This window comes from Lissotriton vulgaris, chromosome 10 (genome assembly GCF_964263255.1).
Source record: "Lissotriton vulgaris chromosome 10, aLisVul1.2, whole genome shotgun sequence".
NCBI classification, from domain to species: domain Eukaryota; kingdom Metazoa; phylum Chordata; class Amphibia; order Caudata; family Salamandridae; genus Lissotriton; species Lissotriton vulgaris.
Window position 1 is genome coordinate 172387908 of NC_141698.1, and position 19869 is coordinate 172407776.

The 19869-nt window shown below is 44.3% G+C and overlaps 1 protein-coding gene across 1 annotated transcript in view; it reads right to left on the reverse strand.

Moving 5' to 3' along the window:
• Positions 1 to 19869, reverse strand: part of DNAH3 (dynein axonemal heavy chain 3) — a 614138-nt gene that overhangs the window by 96006 nt on the left and 498263 nt on the right. Inside the window, exons 48-51 of the mRNA XM_086940811.1 lie at positions 19039 to 19204; positions 17538 to 17754; positions 14959 to 15141; positions 3440 to 3632 (exon numbers count right to left, since the gene is read on the reverse strand). Of these exons, the coding sequence (XP_086796937.1) occupies positions 3440 to 3632; positions 14959 to 15141; positions 17538 to 17754; positions 19039 to 19204 (759 nt within the window). The remainder of the gene's footprint in view (positions 1 to 3439; positions 3633 to 14958; positions 15142 to 17537; positions 17755 to 19038; positions 19205 to 19869) is intronic.

The window sequence follows — 19869 nt, forward strand, 5'->3', positions numbered from 1 at the left end:
GCTGCGATAATTATTTCTTGCGTGAGATAAATCTGCAAGACATTGCCCTGGTCTTGACGCAAGCACCGACTGGAAAGTGCTCCCTTTGTGAAACAGGACATCTTGAGTGCATATATATATATATAATATATATATATTTTTTCCATTAAAAAAACAAAGGTTAGAGATAAGTTATAGTAAGGAAAACTTCATTTATTCTTTCCAGGCAAACCGGACGTAAACTTCACAAACATTAGAATTTCTCAGGTTATAGTTAGAACTTAAATTTAGAATTTACACACCACCTTCTAATTTCTATAAGTTGCATACCTACCTGCACAGTGTCAAGTCAAGTCAAGTTTGTTTATTATGATATCGGAACTCATTACGAGGTCCACATAAAAGACATAAAATATACGTACAAAGGAAGCATTAAACGTAAAATGTCAAGCAAGTACAATAGCATCAAAATACACAACAATCTAAAAATTACCAACTTAATACAGATCCAAAAAACATTTGAAAAATTTGTACAGTTTAAAACAAAACATTTCATTTGGAGGGTTAATCATAGCCACACTGAACGCAGTGGCGGACAAAATGTTCAGTTGAAGGCAGATTGGTCTTAACCATCTTCGCCTGAGAGACATCAGGGCTGGACAAACGAAAATGACATGAGACAGATCTTGCACGTACATTTGACAAAAATCACAGACCGCTGAATGGCCATACCATCTGAAATAAAGAGATTTCAACGGGAGTAGATCCTGTCTTACCAAAAACAATAGGCGTCTAACGCCATGAGGAATGTTCCATTGAGTATATGGTTGAGCTTTTTTCAGTAAGCAGGAATCAATAACAGGAGTGCAGCCTTTTTTCAACATCCGGAAATCTCTATCCAGTCTAAACCCTAGTTCCCACGTGGGGGACTTCAAAAGGGTTTTTAATTGATAAGATGATAAGGAAAATAAAACATCTTTATCCAGTTGTAATTGACCCACAGCATATCTGAAATTTTTTACGATCAATGAATAGTCATTAAAGTTTCCCAACAACTCATTTTTTAGAAGATGTCTTAGGGTATTGGGCTCACTCCTTGCAAGGCTAACAACCCAGCGTACGATTCCTGCAAGGCCTTGGACCCAGCTACTACGTAAGCCGAGTTCCTGTCTTAGGGCAGCAGTTGAATTAGCTGAGCTGACGGATAATAGACTATGTAAAATTTTTCCTTCCGAGTAATTTAAAAAGCTCCAATTTTTTAGATCGATTAACTCTATTCCATAGAGTAGGGAGGCAGGAACTTTAGCTCTAAATACATCCAGTAGTATAGAAAAATGCCTTCTACCTGTAGCCTTATACAAGGATACCAAACTCTTTCCCTGAGAAATGGCTTTCCGGGAATTGTTGGCCATATGAGCTTTCTCACTTAAATTACTCACAACAATTTTACCAAGAAAGGCATAAGATTTCACGGTTTCCAATTTTTGACCCCCTACTGCCCATGGAAAGTTAGAAAATTTAGGTTTCTTCCTTCCGGACATGCACATCACTTTGCTTTTTGCAATATTTATCAACAAATAGTGGTTTCCAGCATAGTGTTATTGATAACTAACCTAAGCACAACAGTGGAACCCAATGGAGAAATCGCACCTATCCTGGGATCCCCAAGTATATCAAAAAAGAAGAAAATAAATGCCATGTACCTGACATTGTGCACACACTTAAAGCACCCACTGCCAAGTTGCGGTCCTGACAGGACTATACAGATTCAGACAAAGTAAGAAGATGCACCATACAATAGTTATATTCAAGATATCAGAGTGAACAAACAATTCAAAACTATTTTCAAGGATGTATTCAAATCTTTTTATTCAGTCATATGCACATAAAAGCGATATGTACAGTAGAAAGAAGCCAACGCGTTTCGCCAAAAACATTGGACTTCTTCAGGGCAAACGTAAAACCGAAGTTTAAGATGATGGTGTCTTGGATTCACCCATCCAAATGTATGCGCCGTGCGTAGTCTCATTGCGCCTTATAAACTGCGTACCTATTGAATGTAGAAAAATCCATTCAATTAAGAGTAAATTGGGATGGGTGGTCACAGTAAAATCCACTCCCGGGGCTTCCAAGTGAGGTAGAATTGCTATTCTAGCCCACCATCCCTGTTTGGGTCCAAGATTGGCATATACGCGACTTCAGCATGGATTCGGGTGCCGCCGTTAGGGTTCATGCACTCTTGGTCTACCTAATTTGGAAGTCCCGGAAGTGGATGTACTGTGACCACCCATCCCAATTTACTCTTAACTGAATGTATTTTTCTACATTCAATAGGAATGCGGTTTATAAGACGCACTGAGACTACGCACGATGCTTAAATTTGGATGGGTGAATCCGAGGCATCCTTATCTTACACTACAATATTATGTTTGCCCTGAAGAAGTCCAATGTTTTGGACGAAACACGTTGGCTGTTTTCTGCTGTATATATCGCTTTTATGTGAATATGACTGAAGAAAAAGAAGATTTGAAAACATCTTTGAAAATCGCTTTGAATTGTTTGGTCACTCTGATATCTTTAATATAACTATTGTATGGTGTACATTCTTACTTTGTCTGAGTGTTATTTATAACTTACATTTTACTTACCCCAAATATTACCCACATATCAGTTGCTAGAGTTTGTAAGATACAATGGTGCCATGTGATTTTGCATCAGCACCAGACATTTTACATTGACATTTTCGACCATTGCCAGTGCAAAAACACAATTTTGTACCAGTCGATGGATGCAAACATGGGTTCATCACTGCTTTGAAATATCTTGGCACCAGTGAAAAATTGCTCAGCACTGGTGCAACTGACGCAATATGGCTTCTGGCCTCATCGCTTTAGTGAGTTTCCTGACTAGACAATGACAACAGAAAATCAAGGTAAGTGTTTACAGAAACGTTTTAAAGCATGGACTAAGTGGGCAATTTCCCAGGGCCCCCACCTTCCAAAGGCACCTGAGAGAGTGAACTTTCTTTCCATATCACTTTTGTTTATTTCTCTATCTCAATCTTTAACGTAAAATTCAATATTGGTTTGCATCATGGGGCTTGTATTAGCTGCTTTTTTTTTCTAGTTTTATATAGCGCGAACCAGACTCGAAGATATTGGGTATCAGAGCGCTTTACATAGCACCAGTTTCGTTACATGAGGACACATTCATTTTTGTTAGGCACGGGGAGATTAAGTGATTTGCCCAGAATCACAGCATGTTGAGTGTCGTTGCCAAGACTCGAACCCGGTTCCCCAGCTTTGACGTCGACCGCTCTAGCCGTAAGGCTACATTCTCTCCCCAAACTGGGTAAACTGGGTACACAAATCAAAAGCTGTTACCAACAGGGGTTGACAAATTATTTCTTGCCCAGGACCCCAAAATCGTAAAGAGGACACTGGTGTTCTAATATTTTTACCTGTTCCATCCGGTTTTCTGTCAGGCTTAACTCCTTTCATCACACAAATACTTTCCATGACCAGTTTAACAGCGCTGGGTGGATTCTGCATTGCTTTAACAACTGAAATATCAGCAGGTTTTAAAGTGTCAAGGGCCGAAAGTGCGGCTTCCAAGGCTGGCATTGCTTCTGCGAGCTCTACTTCACACTCATCCTGAAAATCAAGACAGGAACAGAAACCTTTAAACATGCAGAGTATTATGAAAGAAGTTGCAGCCTTTTGAAAACCAACAAACATTGGCTATGCCAATGGGTCTGGTCTAAAAAGAAGGTTGTATAGTAATGTGAAATATTACAAGTAAATAGCATGGGAGTGGACATGTATTTGTGTGGGAGTAAAGAACTGTGTAATACAATTGGTGCAGGTTAAAAATCATGTGTCAGTTGGTACGTCAAGCCAGACGTAAAAATCCATGGGCGTTAATGACTGCCCACCTCCCATCTGTGCTGCAGCCTAGAGCCAGAGAAAAACAACATAAATGATCTCGTTATTTAAGACACTTTAATTGTATTACAATGTGGTGTGTGCGCCCCTGAAAGTTAAAGCACAAACAGCTGGATAAATAAACAAAAAGATCACAGCAGTGTGGAGGGCATGCCCTTTTTTGTGGAAGTGACAACTCCAACTCCTGCCCAATCAAAACATGAAGTCCTGGCTTCCAACATGTCCTGGTGATTCTCACATAATTGTATGGTGGCTGGCAGCTGTGCTGTCAGACCAGACCATAAACATGCTTGAGGAGTTCACATTTTTATGGATTTGGACCTGTAAACTCTGAATGAATGTTATAGTAGAATTTACTGTAAATCATTCCAAGAGTAATTGTACGCTCGATTCACAAAACCATTAGTGTGCTCACATGGCATGATTTTCAAGTGCAAATTCACAATTTGTATTTACAAAACATCATTCTAGACACAAAAAGCTATTTACACATACACAAAATTACCCTAAAAATATATGTAATAATATGTGGAACATTACTTGAGAGTTGAAGGATACTGGCTCTGTATATGGTATACCACTAAGTGGTTATAACATGAACAGAGTCCAGAAATTCCCCCAGAAGTGTATAAGGCTCAATGCAAACCCAAAGTGCTCTATTTGTGGTAGTGTGGGCGAGCAGCCTTAGGCCTAACACAGAGGAGTGTTAGGTATTTGTTATACACACAGTGACCAATACATGACACACAACTATAAAAGGAGATTCACACCAATTTTATGAAAATAAGCTTTGCTCAAGATTTATTTTAAGCCCACCATCTTCAGAAAAAGGTAAGTAAGTTTTTTTTTGGGGGGGAAAACCTTTATTTGACACTAGCAGCCCGCCCCAGCGTTGCCTGGGGCAGAAAGGGGCTAGGGGCAGCATTTGAGGCTTGCGTGCACTTCTGCCCCCGGCCCCCTCCTGTCCCCTCCCGGCCCGGCACGGCCCGACCCCCTCCCGTCCCGGCCCCCTCCCGCCCGTGTCCCGGAGAGCCTGATCCTTACCTTAGCCGCCGGTCCCGCTCCAGGCACCCCGCCCGCACAGGCCGCCACTCTCCAGGCGCCCCGCCCGCACAGGCCGCCACTCTCCATTCGTCCCGCCCGCACAGGCCGACACTTCGCCCATCAGCAAGCAGGGCCACGGCAGTCCTCCCAGCAGGTCGCGATCTTCGGCGCCATTTCCGGAAGTGTTGCCAGGGAGCGCAAACGCAAATGATGTCATCACGCAGACGTCGCGGCCGGCGCTACTTGCAAGGGACTACTTTATTTTTATTTTGAAAATTTTTAAACAACGTATATTTTTTATTTTTAATAGCCTATGTCCTTCTGCTTGCCCTGAGGTTTTCAAAGATGTCTTGGGTGTTTTGATTGGTGGTGTACTTTTCGAGTTTACCTGGCTCAAAGGGCACAGTTCTCTCTTTATAATAGTAGTATAGATTTCAACCAAGTACAAACACGGGCCTACAACCCCCCGGGCCGGCCGCTAAGCAGTTGCAACACAATAAAACAATCAAAACCCAGACTCAGCATCCCGGGGAGCAGATTCGCCACGTCCACAATACGTACTGGTTGTAAAACATATCAAGTTGGTAACAGGAGAAAAAGGTTCCATTTTATAATATAAGATAGGAGGATCAGGTGCCATACAATATCTCAAGTTGCGAAAAAAGGGGGAGGGGGCGAAATAGCAATATGTCCACAGTTAAATCATCTTCGTGTAAGTCAGCGGCGTTAAGACCTACTATTCAGGATAAGCGAGCGTACAAATACAGTTCGCGCCGGCTAAGTGTCTGCCCAGTAGCACTGAAACATCGCGAGAATTGAGGCACATATGAAACAGCAGAGATGGCCATAAAAATGAACCCATTACACTGACCCGGAAAAGAAGAAAAGAAAAGGGCAAAGAAAGATAAGAAGAAAAAAGGCCATAGAAATAAAACGAAAAACAAAACTCCCATCCCCCAACCCCCCACTCTGCACCCCTGCAGATGACTACGGCCTACCCCCCTAGTAGCGTGCCGGTCGCCCAAGAACTGAAACCCGAAATATAGAAAGACCCAGAGAAAGACGGAAAGAAATTAAACCCCACCCAAAGAGGGGAAATGGAGGAGGGCTATCTTCTACGTGCTCCCGGTCTCTCCCCCCCGTCCTAACAAAGGGGTCCCCCCGAAACTGTCGCATCCGAATAGTCCAAACTGAGAAAACATCCCGGGGGGAACCACCAACCCTGCCCCGGATTCCGTTAATCTAATGAAGCAGTCCCGTTACCGATGAAACCACAATGAACCACCCAAACAACAGTCTCAGCCTTGGCCCCGTCGATCAAATTCGCCGAGTCCCTCAAACAAATAAATCCCCATCATCAAAATGTCAAAAGATACACAGAAGTGGTCGGAACATGGTTCAGTAGATGGAAAAAGAAAAGTAGATCCCAAAGTAAGCAGCTGGTACCAACAATGTCCCTCCCCGTCTCCGAAGCCAGGCATTATCACATCTGCCATCTTGAGAAACCGACTGGGGAGGGGGTTCGACACAATCCAAAACAGTTCACAGTACCAATTAAAAGGTTCCAGGATAGGGACAGCAGTTGAATGTTACGACAGCTGCAAAACCGGGGATTCCAAAAAAGTAGTTAAGTCACCGATCACAGCCCGTCCGAGTAGATCCACTTCTGTAGGGGCAGGCACAGCTTCCAGCACCGGGTCTAAGTGCGCCACTGGGGCGTCGATCAAAAGGCAAGCTGGCTGCCGGGTCTCGGGCATCGAGTCAGGATCCGGTCTCAGTCCTTTAAGTCCATCTGCCGCCGAAAACAGGCCACAGGTCTGAGCTGCCACAGTCCCCTGAAGTGCCTCTAGGGCCGCCAGCACCGTCCGCAATGACGGGCCACTTTGGGCCTGCTCCGCCCGGTTCCATATTTCCTCAGGCATAGTGATCTCCACGGAGAGGCGCCTTCTCCGGGGTAAGATCAGCCGGAGCAGGACTAAGCCGTGAGGGACCAACCGTCAGCATGCATTAGTGTGCGACGAGACTCCAACCCAAGGTGCGCCGGCGATGCAAATGCCGGGCCTCCGGGTCAGGGACCCCCGCAACACAGCACCGTGCGTCACTCGTCTCCTCACCTCCAACACAACACCAGGCTGCAGATGGTAGCAAAGCAATCCAAAAATTTTGAAAGTTCCAGAGACCGGACCCTGCCGCCCTCAACAGTCCGCTGTTGTTCAACTCGGACCCGGCTAAGCCAGCACTCGGACCCTGGCTTCCAGACTGGGTTAGGCCACAAATCGGTCCTCGACATTACTCCGCTCCACAATGTCAGAAAAACCCCGGGATCACACCATCGGAGTGCGGATTAGTTCACACACATGGATCCAGGGCAGGAAATCAGGGTAAGTGACAGGATCTTGGAGCGTAAGACGGAGTTCAGCGGAGCCGGGAGACTATGCGGCCATCTTGCTTGCTGTCGTAGCTCCTCGTCCGGTAAGTAAGTTTTTAAATAAAAATTAGTTTATGTTTCAAAGGTGGACACAGTGCAATTTTCACTCTTTGCAATGTTAACCAATGAAGGAAAACATTAATGCGGTTTTTGCAGGTACGTACACAACTTATAATTCTAGTCTTTGGGTTTCAGGGTCAGCAGAGGGCAAGGTTGAGGCAAGAACAAACACTGCACCACCAACAGCACAGGGGCGGCCGGGTGCAGAGGTCAAAGCTGGAAGTCAGGCCCAATGTTACCCAATGGTGACTGGGGGTGCTTGAAGACACGCTGCTTGCAGGTAGGTAAAGCAGCTGCTGGGGTCAATCTTCAGAGGTGTAGATAAGCATGGGGGCACAGGGCATCACCAAACATACACTATCAGCAGCACAGGGGCGGATGGGTGCAGGGTGCAAACACAAGGTTGGGCGCCCAATGCAAATCAATGGAGGAACTTGTTTTTTAAAACAGGCTGCAGAAGTCAAACTGGAGGCCACACGAAGAACACCAGTGACAGCAGAGGTAAGTTGGGATGCTGTAGGTTGTAGGGACACCATTGGTTGAACATTCCAAAGCCCAGGGGCTTCATGTGCAGGGGTGTCCTTTGATGTCGGGTTTCTCTTACCAGAGCCAGTCGCGGTCGGTGGAGAGCCTTTGGAATAACATTGTAGGCGTCGTCTTGGAGTCCAGAAGGGGTCAGCCAACGCTTGACTCGGACCAGAGATACTGGGAAATCTTTTCTGGATTGGTGCGCCACCTGGACACATGCCGAAGTGTAGGGTGAAGAGTGGTTAGGAATCACGGTTCCAGAGTCCTTTGTGTTGGCTTCCTGTGGACAGAACCGCTGTCCTCAGGAGTTATTGTATTTTCAAAGGAAGACAGTCCTCCCAGGTGTTGTGGAGGTCACTGGCTGCAGGACAGGCATTGTTCTGTATACAGGGTCCTTGTAGGTGCAGACAGGCGAGTAGGGCTAGGGCCAAGGCAGAGGGCGTATTCAGTCTTCTCTCTAGGGCGTCTTCTTTGTCCTTTTTTTTCTTAGTGTGGCAGTAACTAACTTCAGGGTCTGGGGGAGCCGACGAAATACTAGATTTAGGGGTGTTGCAGGGGAGTAGCAAGTAGGGAGCAATGGGTTCCTTACCTGGAGTTCCTACACCCACTATTATACCCTAGCTCTGATTGGATAAGACCCACCATCTTGAAGATGGTGGGCACTGAAAGGTGTGCTTTACTTCGCCTCCTTCACCTGAGGGATGAAACGGGTGGAGGGTACACTCTTGACCCAGGGGTCCAGTAACAAATCTGCTGGTGACAGGCTGCCTGAAGCCAGTCAGAGGCCACACCAGGGCCCTGTGAGTACATGTTTCAATAAATTCGACACTGGCATGAGTGAGACATTATTGAGAGGAGTAGTGTGGTACCAAACACTCCTGTGTTAAGTGAAGCCATCATGGTGCTGTTGAACTAGAGGTGTTAAGTTTCCAGCCCATGTACTCTTTATGACTTCCCTGGTAATTACTATATTAAGGAATAGACCTAAGTATTGTAGGGCCATATCCGCTCATGCAGATATGCCCACACCTGAGATATAGAACACCCTGTCTAAGGCTTGTAAGGCCAGCTAGAGGGGTGGCTTACCTATACCTTAGGAAGTGCTGGTTGGCATGGCACACAGGCAGAGTGCCATGTCGACTTTGTTGTTTTATCTGCACCCAGGCATACCTGCTGCAGTGGCAGTCTGCATGGCCTAGGTGAGGATTTCCTAGGGAACCCCCTTCAGTTTCCATGACCTAGGTACCAAGGATGGTATTTACTAGGGACTTTCAGGGGGCAGAAGATGCCAATTGTGGGATCGTTTTTAGAGAAAAAGCACTGCACATGGTCCCTGGTTGGCAGGGACCCTGTGCACTACAATCAAAACCACATCATCTTCCAGGCAAACATTGGGGGGCTAACCATGTCTAAAGAGGCACTTTCTCACAGGAGTAAATCTACTTGTGTGTGCTTCTGATGACAGGATTCAATCTGTTTCCACTGTTGGAAAGGTTAATGGAACACCACAAAAACTGGTAGGTGTGTGGCAAACTGTTTTCTCCTACAGGAAAATATATTTTCCTTGTGGAGAAAGTGAAGCTCAAAAGTGCAATTGTAGGATATGTACCATTACTCTTGTGTAAGTCCCTTTGCATGAGCTTAAATGGGAATCTCAGAGGTTTCTAGATGTACCCTGAAAACCTTAGAGAATTCTAGAAATCAAAAAAAATCTACAGCAAACGGTAGATGTAAACCCAAGTATGTTGATTTTCAAATATCTTTGTGAATCTGTCTCTGCTATTTGTTCACATCTCCGAATTCAAGGGAGAGTTTTAGAGGCATGTGCTCTGAGAATGCAAGTGTCTACCTCCAAGACAAAGTACTTTGGCCAGTAGGTAGCTAGTAACTTTGGGTGGTTAGTTCTAAAGCTTGAGACGCCTTCTTACATTTGTAAGCTTTTGCTATCTTCCCCACTTTAGGAAGATTCCTGGAAGGCAGACTAATCAATAGTTAGCTTCTCAAGAGAAAAACATTGAGGGCTGTACTGGCAAAGAAAAAAAATTGAGAAATTGGCTCCATTCAGGTTAGTCCTACCTTTGGAGCCATTTCATTGTTTATATATTTATTTATTTATTTATTTATATATGTATTTATTTTTAAGGAATTTCAACGACTCCGATTGTACAGCTATTCCAAAAATTTCCTAGATTTCCTGGATAATTCAATAGGTGTAATTTACAAATATGAAATGTATACCCGGTACACATTCACTGCACAAATGTGCATTAGCACATGGATAATTTTTTAATTCCCTAGAGGGGAAAAATTATTGCTTCAGATGAAACCCCTGCGCCTCACCCCCATTATATTATTATATAGTTATTCCCTCACCACTGTCACATGGGAAGGTACCATAACTTCGCCCTTTTACAAGAGCAAACGTACATATGTTCCATGATGAGAAAATACCTGAGAGCAGTAAGGGAGCACCCAAAATGTTTGCAGGCATTGATCTGGTTCTACAGGGTGCACTCAAAAGCTTGCCCTAACTCTAAACTTGCATACGATGCAAATGCGCCACATTGGCAGATTTTTATTTATTTTTTTTAAATTTTTGAAAACCTTTATTGTGCATCAAATCAGAACAAATACGGGCCTACAACCTACCGGCCGGCCACGGAAACAGTTAAGCACCAATGCAGCGTTACGGCGACATAGTATTACTCCTCATTTTAAGCAACCATTAAAGTACACTTTGATTACGATAGTACCATGTCCCAGAATCAATGAAGGTTAAGTTTAAAAGGTTTTTTTAAGCAAACATTGTAACAAATCGTACTGTTTCAAGTCTTATAAAAAGAAACAAAGAAGGATCCATGCGGGAGAAGCAGAACCATAGTTTCAAGCATATATGCAGGATATCAACACCAACCAGTGAGTTCCCCCCGGGCAGTAAGGCAGCTATCCTCAGAGTCAAATAGAAGACCCCCCTCGCGCGCCACCCGGTCCCTGCTGCCACCTAACCCCTAGTAAACTAGACATGGACCCAGACCAAAAGTGAAAATAAAAAATAGGAATAAAAGAAGGCACCATAGAAAAAATGACTAAGTTCTAACTACTAACCCCCCACCCTACACGCATGCGGAGGCCACGGCCTGCCCCCCCCCAGCAGTGTGTCTGTCGCCCAATAAACCCGAAATATAGCGAGAAGAAAGAAAGAGAAGGAAAAGAAAAAAAAAACGTACCATGTGATATAGAGAGGGAGAGAAGGACGCCCTAATCTTCAACTCTCAAAGACAAAAAAGAAGACAGGAGGAGGATCAATTCCAGGCAACCCGGTCCCCGCCAGTCATTAATACATCTTCCACCCCAAGTTCAGGATAAACGGCAAGCATTAAGGCAATACAGGAGCGAAGCATTAATCAACAGCGGTCAAGTAATCTGGACGCAAGATATACCCCCAAACCCCGGTCCACCAGCCCAGCAGCCAACAACAGGAAAAGCAGCCTAGCCCTGACCCGAACGTGGATACACCCCCAGACGCGTTTCCCAAGAGAGGCCCGCCCACCACAGAACAAAGGAGCAAAATGGCGAGAGGAAAGAGGACAACAATAAGGGAGCACAAAATGGCCACGATGAGACAACAGGGAGTCCGTCGAGTGCAGCAGAACGTTCCATAATAACACAAGGAGTACACGATGTTGTATTCAGAATAGGCAAGAGGCACAGCGCAGGAGGAGAAGGCAGCCGCGACGTTTCAGACAGTTCTCGAGGCACACACGATAGAGAGTCCGGCCACATTGTTGCACACATCACTTGGAGGGGAAACAAAGTGTCCCGAGGGGAGTCATCAGGCTGGTGATCTTGGGCGTCAGCGAAATAAACAGCGAGCTCAGATGTGTAGCAGGCAGGAGAGAGCGCTGGCGCCCCATACGTTGCAGGCGGTGGCAGGCGGCAGCTTTGCAAATCCGAGGCATTAGTGCCCCAGCCCAACGTAGACGCCATGCGGTCCAGCTTGTCCCCCAGTTCCCGGTAGCAGTGGCGCACTTCTGAGCGGAGGTCACGCAGGGCTGACAGGACAGTGCCAAGGGAAATCTCAGGCTGTAGTCCCTGGGTCTTGTGTCCCCGGGGGATCTCTCGAGTCTCGGGTTCCCCTGTAGACAGGGCAGCACTGGTCTCTGGCGTGGACGGGCGCAGCTCCTCACAAGACATGGCGGCGCACTGAGCCATCGTGACCAAGTGCCACGACGGGCACCGATTTTAGGAGAGCACCAGCGCACCCCCCTGTAGTCGCTGGCTGAGTATCATGCTCCGTGCCCCAAAGACAATCCGTGCAGGTTAGGCGCCCCTCGGCAATCCCGGGTAGCGAGGCATGGGGTCACCAAACTACGTGCGACCCAAAATGGCCGGACAGTCCTCTCCCCGTACCTGCCGCCTCAGACAAAGGCTCCGCTACGATGGGGGTCCACAGCTCCGTAAGCACTGCCCTCTCTCCGTCCGCATCGTGTCATCCCAGGTGACCAGGCTCGGGCAGCGCCTCGCAGGGGCCACGCCGGTTTCACAGCAGCCAGAGCCGGCGGAGCACTCCGGCCGGCAGCAGGTCCCAGAGGCACGGAAGGAGGAGCCCACGGAAGCGGGGTCCAGGGCCGGGAGCTAGGAGGCAAATATCTTCGGCTGCCGGGCAGGTCGAGGGTCCGGGAAAGCACCGCCGAGATCAGCGCCGTTTCGCACACAATCTGCCGTCGAGTGCGCCAGGATTGGAATCAGGATGTCAGCACGGCAAAAACGGACTGGCGGAGCCGGGAGCCTACAGGTCCGCTCCGGTCGCCATCTTGGCTCCTCCCCACATTGGCAGATTTTTAAAACTTTTACATGCAGCTAACAAACATAAATTTCCCCCAGTCCTCCTGATTCTGAGTATCTCAATGGGATAATGACATACACACAGTGCATTTTGCACACCTAAATAGCACTTAGTTGCATTACATCTGGGGACTAAGATGTGGTCCATTTGTGTTTTAAACTCAGCTGATCCGATCATGGGCAAATATATACAATCTTGCTGTACAAAAACACACCTCTAGAAACATGTTAGACTCAATTTACAATGGTAATTTCATTGTTAAACGTCTACAGCTAAAAATAACCCTATTTACTCTTTCCAGCAATTCACCAAAGGATTCCTGGCAGGATTAAATCCATTTTCTACTGCAGATTTTTCCGTTATGAGTGTAGAGAAATCTACAGCTGCAAATCACACTCATGGGGTGAAAAGTGGCTGTTCCCAGACATGGTGTGCATTGAAAGCTTGGAATCAACCACAAACATGTACATTTGTTGCCATTCTCAAACTCCAATCTGACACATTCCCACCATGGACATGGTCAGAAATTTCCTCAATACAAGCACTAGAAAATCTCGCATTCCAGGTTGCAAAGAGTAACTGTTGACCCCAGGATGTGGTATGTGTGCTGAGCAAGAGCTTTCTCAATGGGGAAAAATGTGTCCCTGTGTAGAAAAATAAATAAATAGTGTGCATTTGCACAGCGGTCGCCAATTCCTCCTATGCGAAATTCTATTCTATGTAAATGTAAATTACCCAAGGACGTCAAGGCTCTGGGGGCTGTCAGGAAGATTAAGCGAGCTATTGCCCAGAGTCACATGGTGCTGGGCTGATCTGCCGCCAGTCCCCGAATTCCGGAGTCAGCTGCCCTGGCCATACAAGTAGAAAAGGTCCCAGAGGGTTTGCCACATAACATTTCATTACGTGTTGTATGCCTGGAAACCTGGGCCTGTAGCACCTCTCTGGGTGTACTGCTGGAATGCTTGCTGATAAAAAAAACATAAATGTAGTTGTATAGTTGTCTAAACTCTTCTGTAAAACAAGATCGCTCCAAACTAGCGGAGAAATGGAGTTCTAAACTTGGTATGACGGTCTATCCGGATCAGATCTCACACTCCCTCTCTAATATAAACAGGCTGGTTCACTCAGCTAGCCTTCGTTTGCAACAGTTCAAAACTTCTTGTTTATTATATCACCCCCCGGAAGTGATTCTTAAATGGTCTTCAAATCCACTATATACAGATCGTACCAAATGTCCTAAATGTGATACTATGGGTGCAAATATAGAACATATGCTATTTTCCTGCCCTCAACTGAAAGACTTCTGGCTCGATTTGGATAAAGCCTTGAAATTTAAATTGGCAAGACCATCGGTACTGTCAGCCTCTGCCATACTTTTAGATATACACGATACTACCTTACCTCAAAAAGCTTTAGTCACTATTTTGCTATCCTGTGCTAAACTTATAGTAGCTCGGGCTTGGATATCGCCACAGCCACCACAGATTATGCAATGGTGGTTTTTGGTTAATGAAATCCACAATATGGAAGCTGGGTTAGCTCGAATAAGGGCTACCAGTTCTCTTCTTAAATTTGAGAAAATTTGGGGCAACGTTCTGTAAAATTTTTCTTTGCAGGGACATTATCTTCTCTTCTTCCTATTGTATGAATTTTCTTGTATACTCTTTAATTTATTTCCTTTTTAGTTTCTATTTTTATGCCTTTCTGTATAGCATTATGTATAGATAATGTTGGTATATTTGTACTGTTTGTGTTTGACTTTTCATTATGTGCTGATAATAAAAATAAATAATAAAAAATAAATAAATAAAAATGTAGTTGTATAACGATAATCCATATTTGTAATGCACGAACATATCACCCCCTAAGGTTTCAAGGCGCTGGAGGCGTTGGGGAGATTATGTGAGTTATTGCCCAGAGTCACATGATACTGAGCTGCTGCTGGTGATCAAACTGTGAGCCTTGCGTTCCAGAGTCAGCTGCTCTGACCGCTGCACCACACCTCTCCCTGTGATGTAGATGTAAACCTCTGCCTGTAATTTCACATTTTTTGTGGAGGTCAATAGTTTATAAAAAATAATGGCATGTATTTTTGTTATAATCATGAACATCCATTTTGTTCTGCTTACCTTTATGGCTTTCGAAACAGCTGCAGCTTCATTGGCTACCTGCTCATCTGCAGTTACAATTTCTTTTTTTGCATCGACATCTACGGTCTCTTTTTCGATTTTCACCATCATGGCGTCGGTCTCTGCAGATGTTTTAATCAGCTCTGGCTGAAGGGCGGTTAGTTCTTTTTGCATCACAGCAACCTAACAAAAACAAAGGGCTTTTAGTAGTGCTGTAAATAACAGGTGTTATTGTTATCCCTCTGAGGAGTACTTGTCCTATCGACTTGAGCCATCACTTGGTTATAAAGAGATCAATGAAACAAGTATTTAACTCATAGAGTGACATGCGAGAAGTTGGACAAGGATGAAACTATAAGGAAGCCATTTTGAACATTAGCAGCCTTTTGGAACCTGAATTTGACTTTGGTGGAGAGGATACTCCGTCGCAAGAGGGTACTCCATCGCAAAGGCAACATAGTATTCTCTCTGCCATAGCAAAGTTCAGCCTGCCTTATTTAGAGTCAGGAGGACCTTCAGTAAGTAGACAGCAGAAACTAATCCGTCTCCACGACTTACATACACCTCTGAGGGCCTAACGGAGGAAGGCAGCCTCGGTCGGTAGTGGGAGTAGCTGCCGGGTGGTAACATGGGGAGGGGGAGGGGCAGGGTGGGTGCGTAGTAAACTATGGATTACGGAGGTTTACAGGTAAGTAAACATATAAATAAATAAAAATAATTTCGTTGCGCGCACTGCATCCCCAAATGCGATGCATTGGGGTGGTTCTGGTGAGACGACAGATTGTTATCTACTGGCAGGTGCCTTATGTGCTTGGGTTTCCAGCTTGGATTTACTTGAAAGGGAGCCAGCAGATGAGCAACACATTAAACTCACCCGCAGAGACAACAAGGTCGTTGAGGATTTAGTGACCTGGGGGAAACGATTACGAAAATAATGGACCCCCAAATAAAAGACCTCCGGAAAAGCTGCAGCAGGAACAAACAAACTGACGAATAAATGGTCAACTATATGGGGGTCCAGATTGCAGGCTGTGCGGGTATCTGGGAGACATTACTAAAGTTATTGATATGTATTTCTTTTTCAAAATGCTAATAAATACATTTTCAACAAAAAAAATGATTTGCAGAAGCTTCTGTCTGTGGAGACACAAAGGAATTAGAGGCACCAATAGGATCCCAACTTTTTGGAGAATGGGCTTCAGGGACCTGAAGACAAAGAAGATGGTTTAACACAACTATGAGGCACTCAATGTGCTGTGACGATAGCATTGTGCAGTTCACTCACAGGCAAAGCCTGATACACCTCTGTTTCTGTTAAGCGTCACCAGAAATGTTACATAGATGAACATGGAATAGATAGGCGCCTTGTCATGGCAGAGCGAGGATGGCCGCAGGGCTGGGGCCAGACTTCAAACTAATCATGCTAAAGGGGATGGGGGTGAGGATGGCATTAGTTGGTCTTCCACAGGAAATGTCAAAGGTGGCATCAAAGAGTCAGAGAAATAAAAACACTTAAAAAACTATTCTAAATCTTTCTGGTGGGTGTGGTGTTTTAGAAGAGTGAGATTGAGAAGGTTTCCTCTGATTTCCTCTAAACTCCAGTGGAACTAGTTCCACATTTCCTCTTTGAGGAGCGGGTGGTAAACTATATGTGTGGGTTTGAGAAAAGTCCTAAGGAAAAGGGTCCAGGTGGAAAACCAGTTTAGCCTAGGTCAGTGTTTGACCCTTATAATTACAAAAAAGATTAGTGGTGCATTTTGCATCAATCACTCTGAGAGGCCAGGGTGAACGAATTAATCATAATAATTATTTCCCCTGCACTCTGATTTTGCATATTTTATTGACGTTCACTGCGGAGGTGTGAGTTAAATCCACCCTTTAATGATACCTGTGCAGATCGCAGTCTGAATTCAAATGACACCTACCCCTAACCTTTCTTATCTAGTGTGTAATAAATGGACCAAAAGTAAGTGTTGCAGTTACAATTTTATTTCCTTAATATAGTCAAGATCAGTGGACAGTCTTGCTAGCTCTGACACTAAAGTCATGAACGAATCCTGGTGGCCTTTGAGGGGTTAGTACTTATTGGGCCACCATTTTTACTCCTGATCAAGTTACTTGGATAGTCCGGGGTTGGTATGGTCCTCACATACTCCTGATCGCACAGTACTAACCTGAACAAGTAGAGGTTATAAGAGAATTGTCCATAGTACTGTACAGTATCTACCCATCTGGCTGTTTCAGGATGTTGTCTGGTTTCATGTTATAATATGTGCTTGTTTGTATACTCAAATTACAGTTCAATCTCACACTTTTTCGCATCTCACCTCATGCAAAAATGTGCTGCTTCATGCCTGCCAAAACAATTTTAGACCACATCTCACAAATGGCATTAAAATAACCTGCCCACAGCCTACACCTCAACCAATGGACTTTAAAACATTCATGACAAATGTATTATCTACCTACTCCACCATCTGAAAGTTCTGTGGAGCATCACTGGGGGTAGTCAAGCGCTATCACAAATTCAACCATACAATAAATATATGGTGAGCACGAACATTTCGTAAATGACCTACCTGCGAAGCAGCAAAGTCCAGTTTCTCGAGACCCACAAGATAGCGATTTTTCATCATGTTGACCTCCATTCTTTTCTTGTGAAGAAGACTCTTGAACGTCAGAATCAGTTCTAGGTAAGATGTTGGCGTTACATAGTTGTGTCTTCTTAAAATGTCATAGTATCTGTCAGACAGTTGCTTCACACTTTCCTGGAAGTATTTGCACATTGAAACTACCCTGTAGAAAGGTGAATTAGTCACTATCCGATATGCTTGTGATAGTTCTCTGCATCAATAATAAACAATCGAATGTAATTCTCTATCTGTCTTAGTTTCCCATCATGCAACACCCACCAACTGTAACTGGTTCAAAATGCGGCCCCTTGGCTGCTAATAAAAGTTCCTGGGAGGATTCCAGTATCAGGGCACTGGAAGCCCTTACACCGAATCCTATGAAGAAGAGGGGACTCTCCAAAAGCCTTTGCATTTGTTTCAAATCCTTGCTGACCAAGTCCCTCCTCTTCATTCAGCAAACGTGTTCTCTTGATACCGACCGACATGTTCTTTACACGCTTCTTCAACACCCCTTTGTGTGGTCTTAAGATCGTGAACACATGAAGGAGTGATCATACATTTTAATATCATGCAGCAACGTTTTGGAGTTCTTTGTCCTGCGAGATCAGGGTATCTGACAATGGCTTAGGTTTTATGGAAAAACGGAAAACAGCTTTTTTTAGGCTTGAGACTAATCTTTCTGTAATTGCATACTCATCAAATGTCATAAATCAATATAAACAAATACTATTCTTGTTAAATCACCAAAGCATTCTATCAAATTTTAATATTTCTCCTATTAACCCTCACATCTTTATCGACATGTCTTGATGGCCCTCTAAATCCTTTTCTAGCAGAGGGGTATTGAATTTATTGACTGAAGAGGACTTCTGAGAGATGTGCTTCGATGGCCTCGCCCAACTCCTCTTACGTACAAGAGTTCTCCGTTAAAATAACGAGAATAAGAGGCTTTATTTATTTATTTATTTATTTATTTATTTATTATTCATTTATTTTCTTTTACTTTGTCCTCACAATTCCTTATTTTCCTCCAAAGCTCTATCTTCATGTGATTTTGATGTGACACTAGTATCATCTCAATATCATTAGTCTTTTGAATCTGGGGCAATATTCAGAGTTCTCCTATAATCTTATTAATTGCATACACGTTTAAGAGGTGAAGGTCTATTGGCCATAAATTACATATTCATTTGGTTTGGCAATAGAATACTGCATACTAAATATTGACCAGCGGGAGTAAATGATTGCAAATCTACCCAAATGGAGCTTTATTTTTGTAAATAATATTTAGGCCACATTAGTTATATCTGAAGATATTTTGTTATCGATATTCTGACATACAACCCTTCATTTACCTGTTATCCACTTCATTAAGTTCTTTCATGAATAACCAGCAAAACCCCATTACCAACCAAAGATAATTCCCAATGAAAAAGTGCTAACTTACTGTATTCTGATGTCATCATCAAGCTCTACATCTTCCAAAAACTTGTTTGCTACCATTTCTAGAGCATCTGTAGGCCAGCTTTGGAACCAATCAATCGTGCAGCAGTTGATTAGAGATGGGAACATGCGCAGTCGATTGCGGAATGCATCACCAATGGGACTCATTGCTAAAAAGAAAGAATTACATTAAAGGATATCTTATTGTGGTTCAACTCAATGGCACAATACATATGACTAATGAGTTTCTGACCCAAACTGAGTTAGTGTGGTGAGTGGTCTCTGGCATTTCCTTGCTACTTGTAAGGTGAGGACAGTAGTCCTGAGAGATGATCACTTAGTCCAAGCACAGTGTTGTGGTCGAGGGCTTCCTATCCCATGCAAAGGCCATTCACTATAAAGGCCATGTTAGAGTGATAAAACTACACTATATAAGTGACAGCGATGGGATGTAGGATCTAGGGACCGCCCGAGCCTTGCAGGATTTTTGTGCCGTTCAGAGGTGGGGAGGATTTTGAGAACACCTACAAAACTGCAAGTTTGTGGGTGCGCACTGAAACACCCTTTATACAAAGCCTCAATATCCTTTGGGGCCTGGTTCAAGTCACATAAAACCACAACAAGGAATAAAATTAAAAAAGCAGCGTCACTTTGTAATTCATTGAAGCAATATATTGTGCTGTTGTGCTCCTGCTATATTAAACATATTACTAAAAATGTATGCCACTTTCAAATTAATCATTGCACCACCCCTGACTTGGGAAAGGTGAAGCAATACTACCCATTATCGAAGCCCAACCACAACAGACAATGGGAAGGAACCCTGGATGAAAAC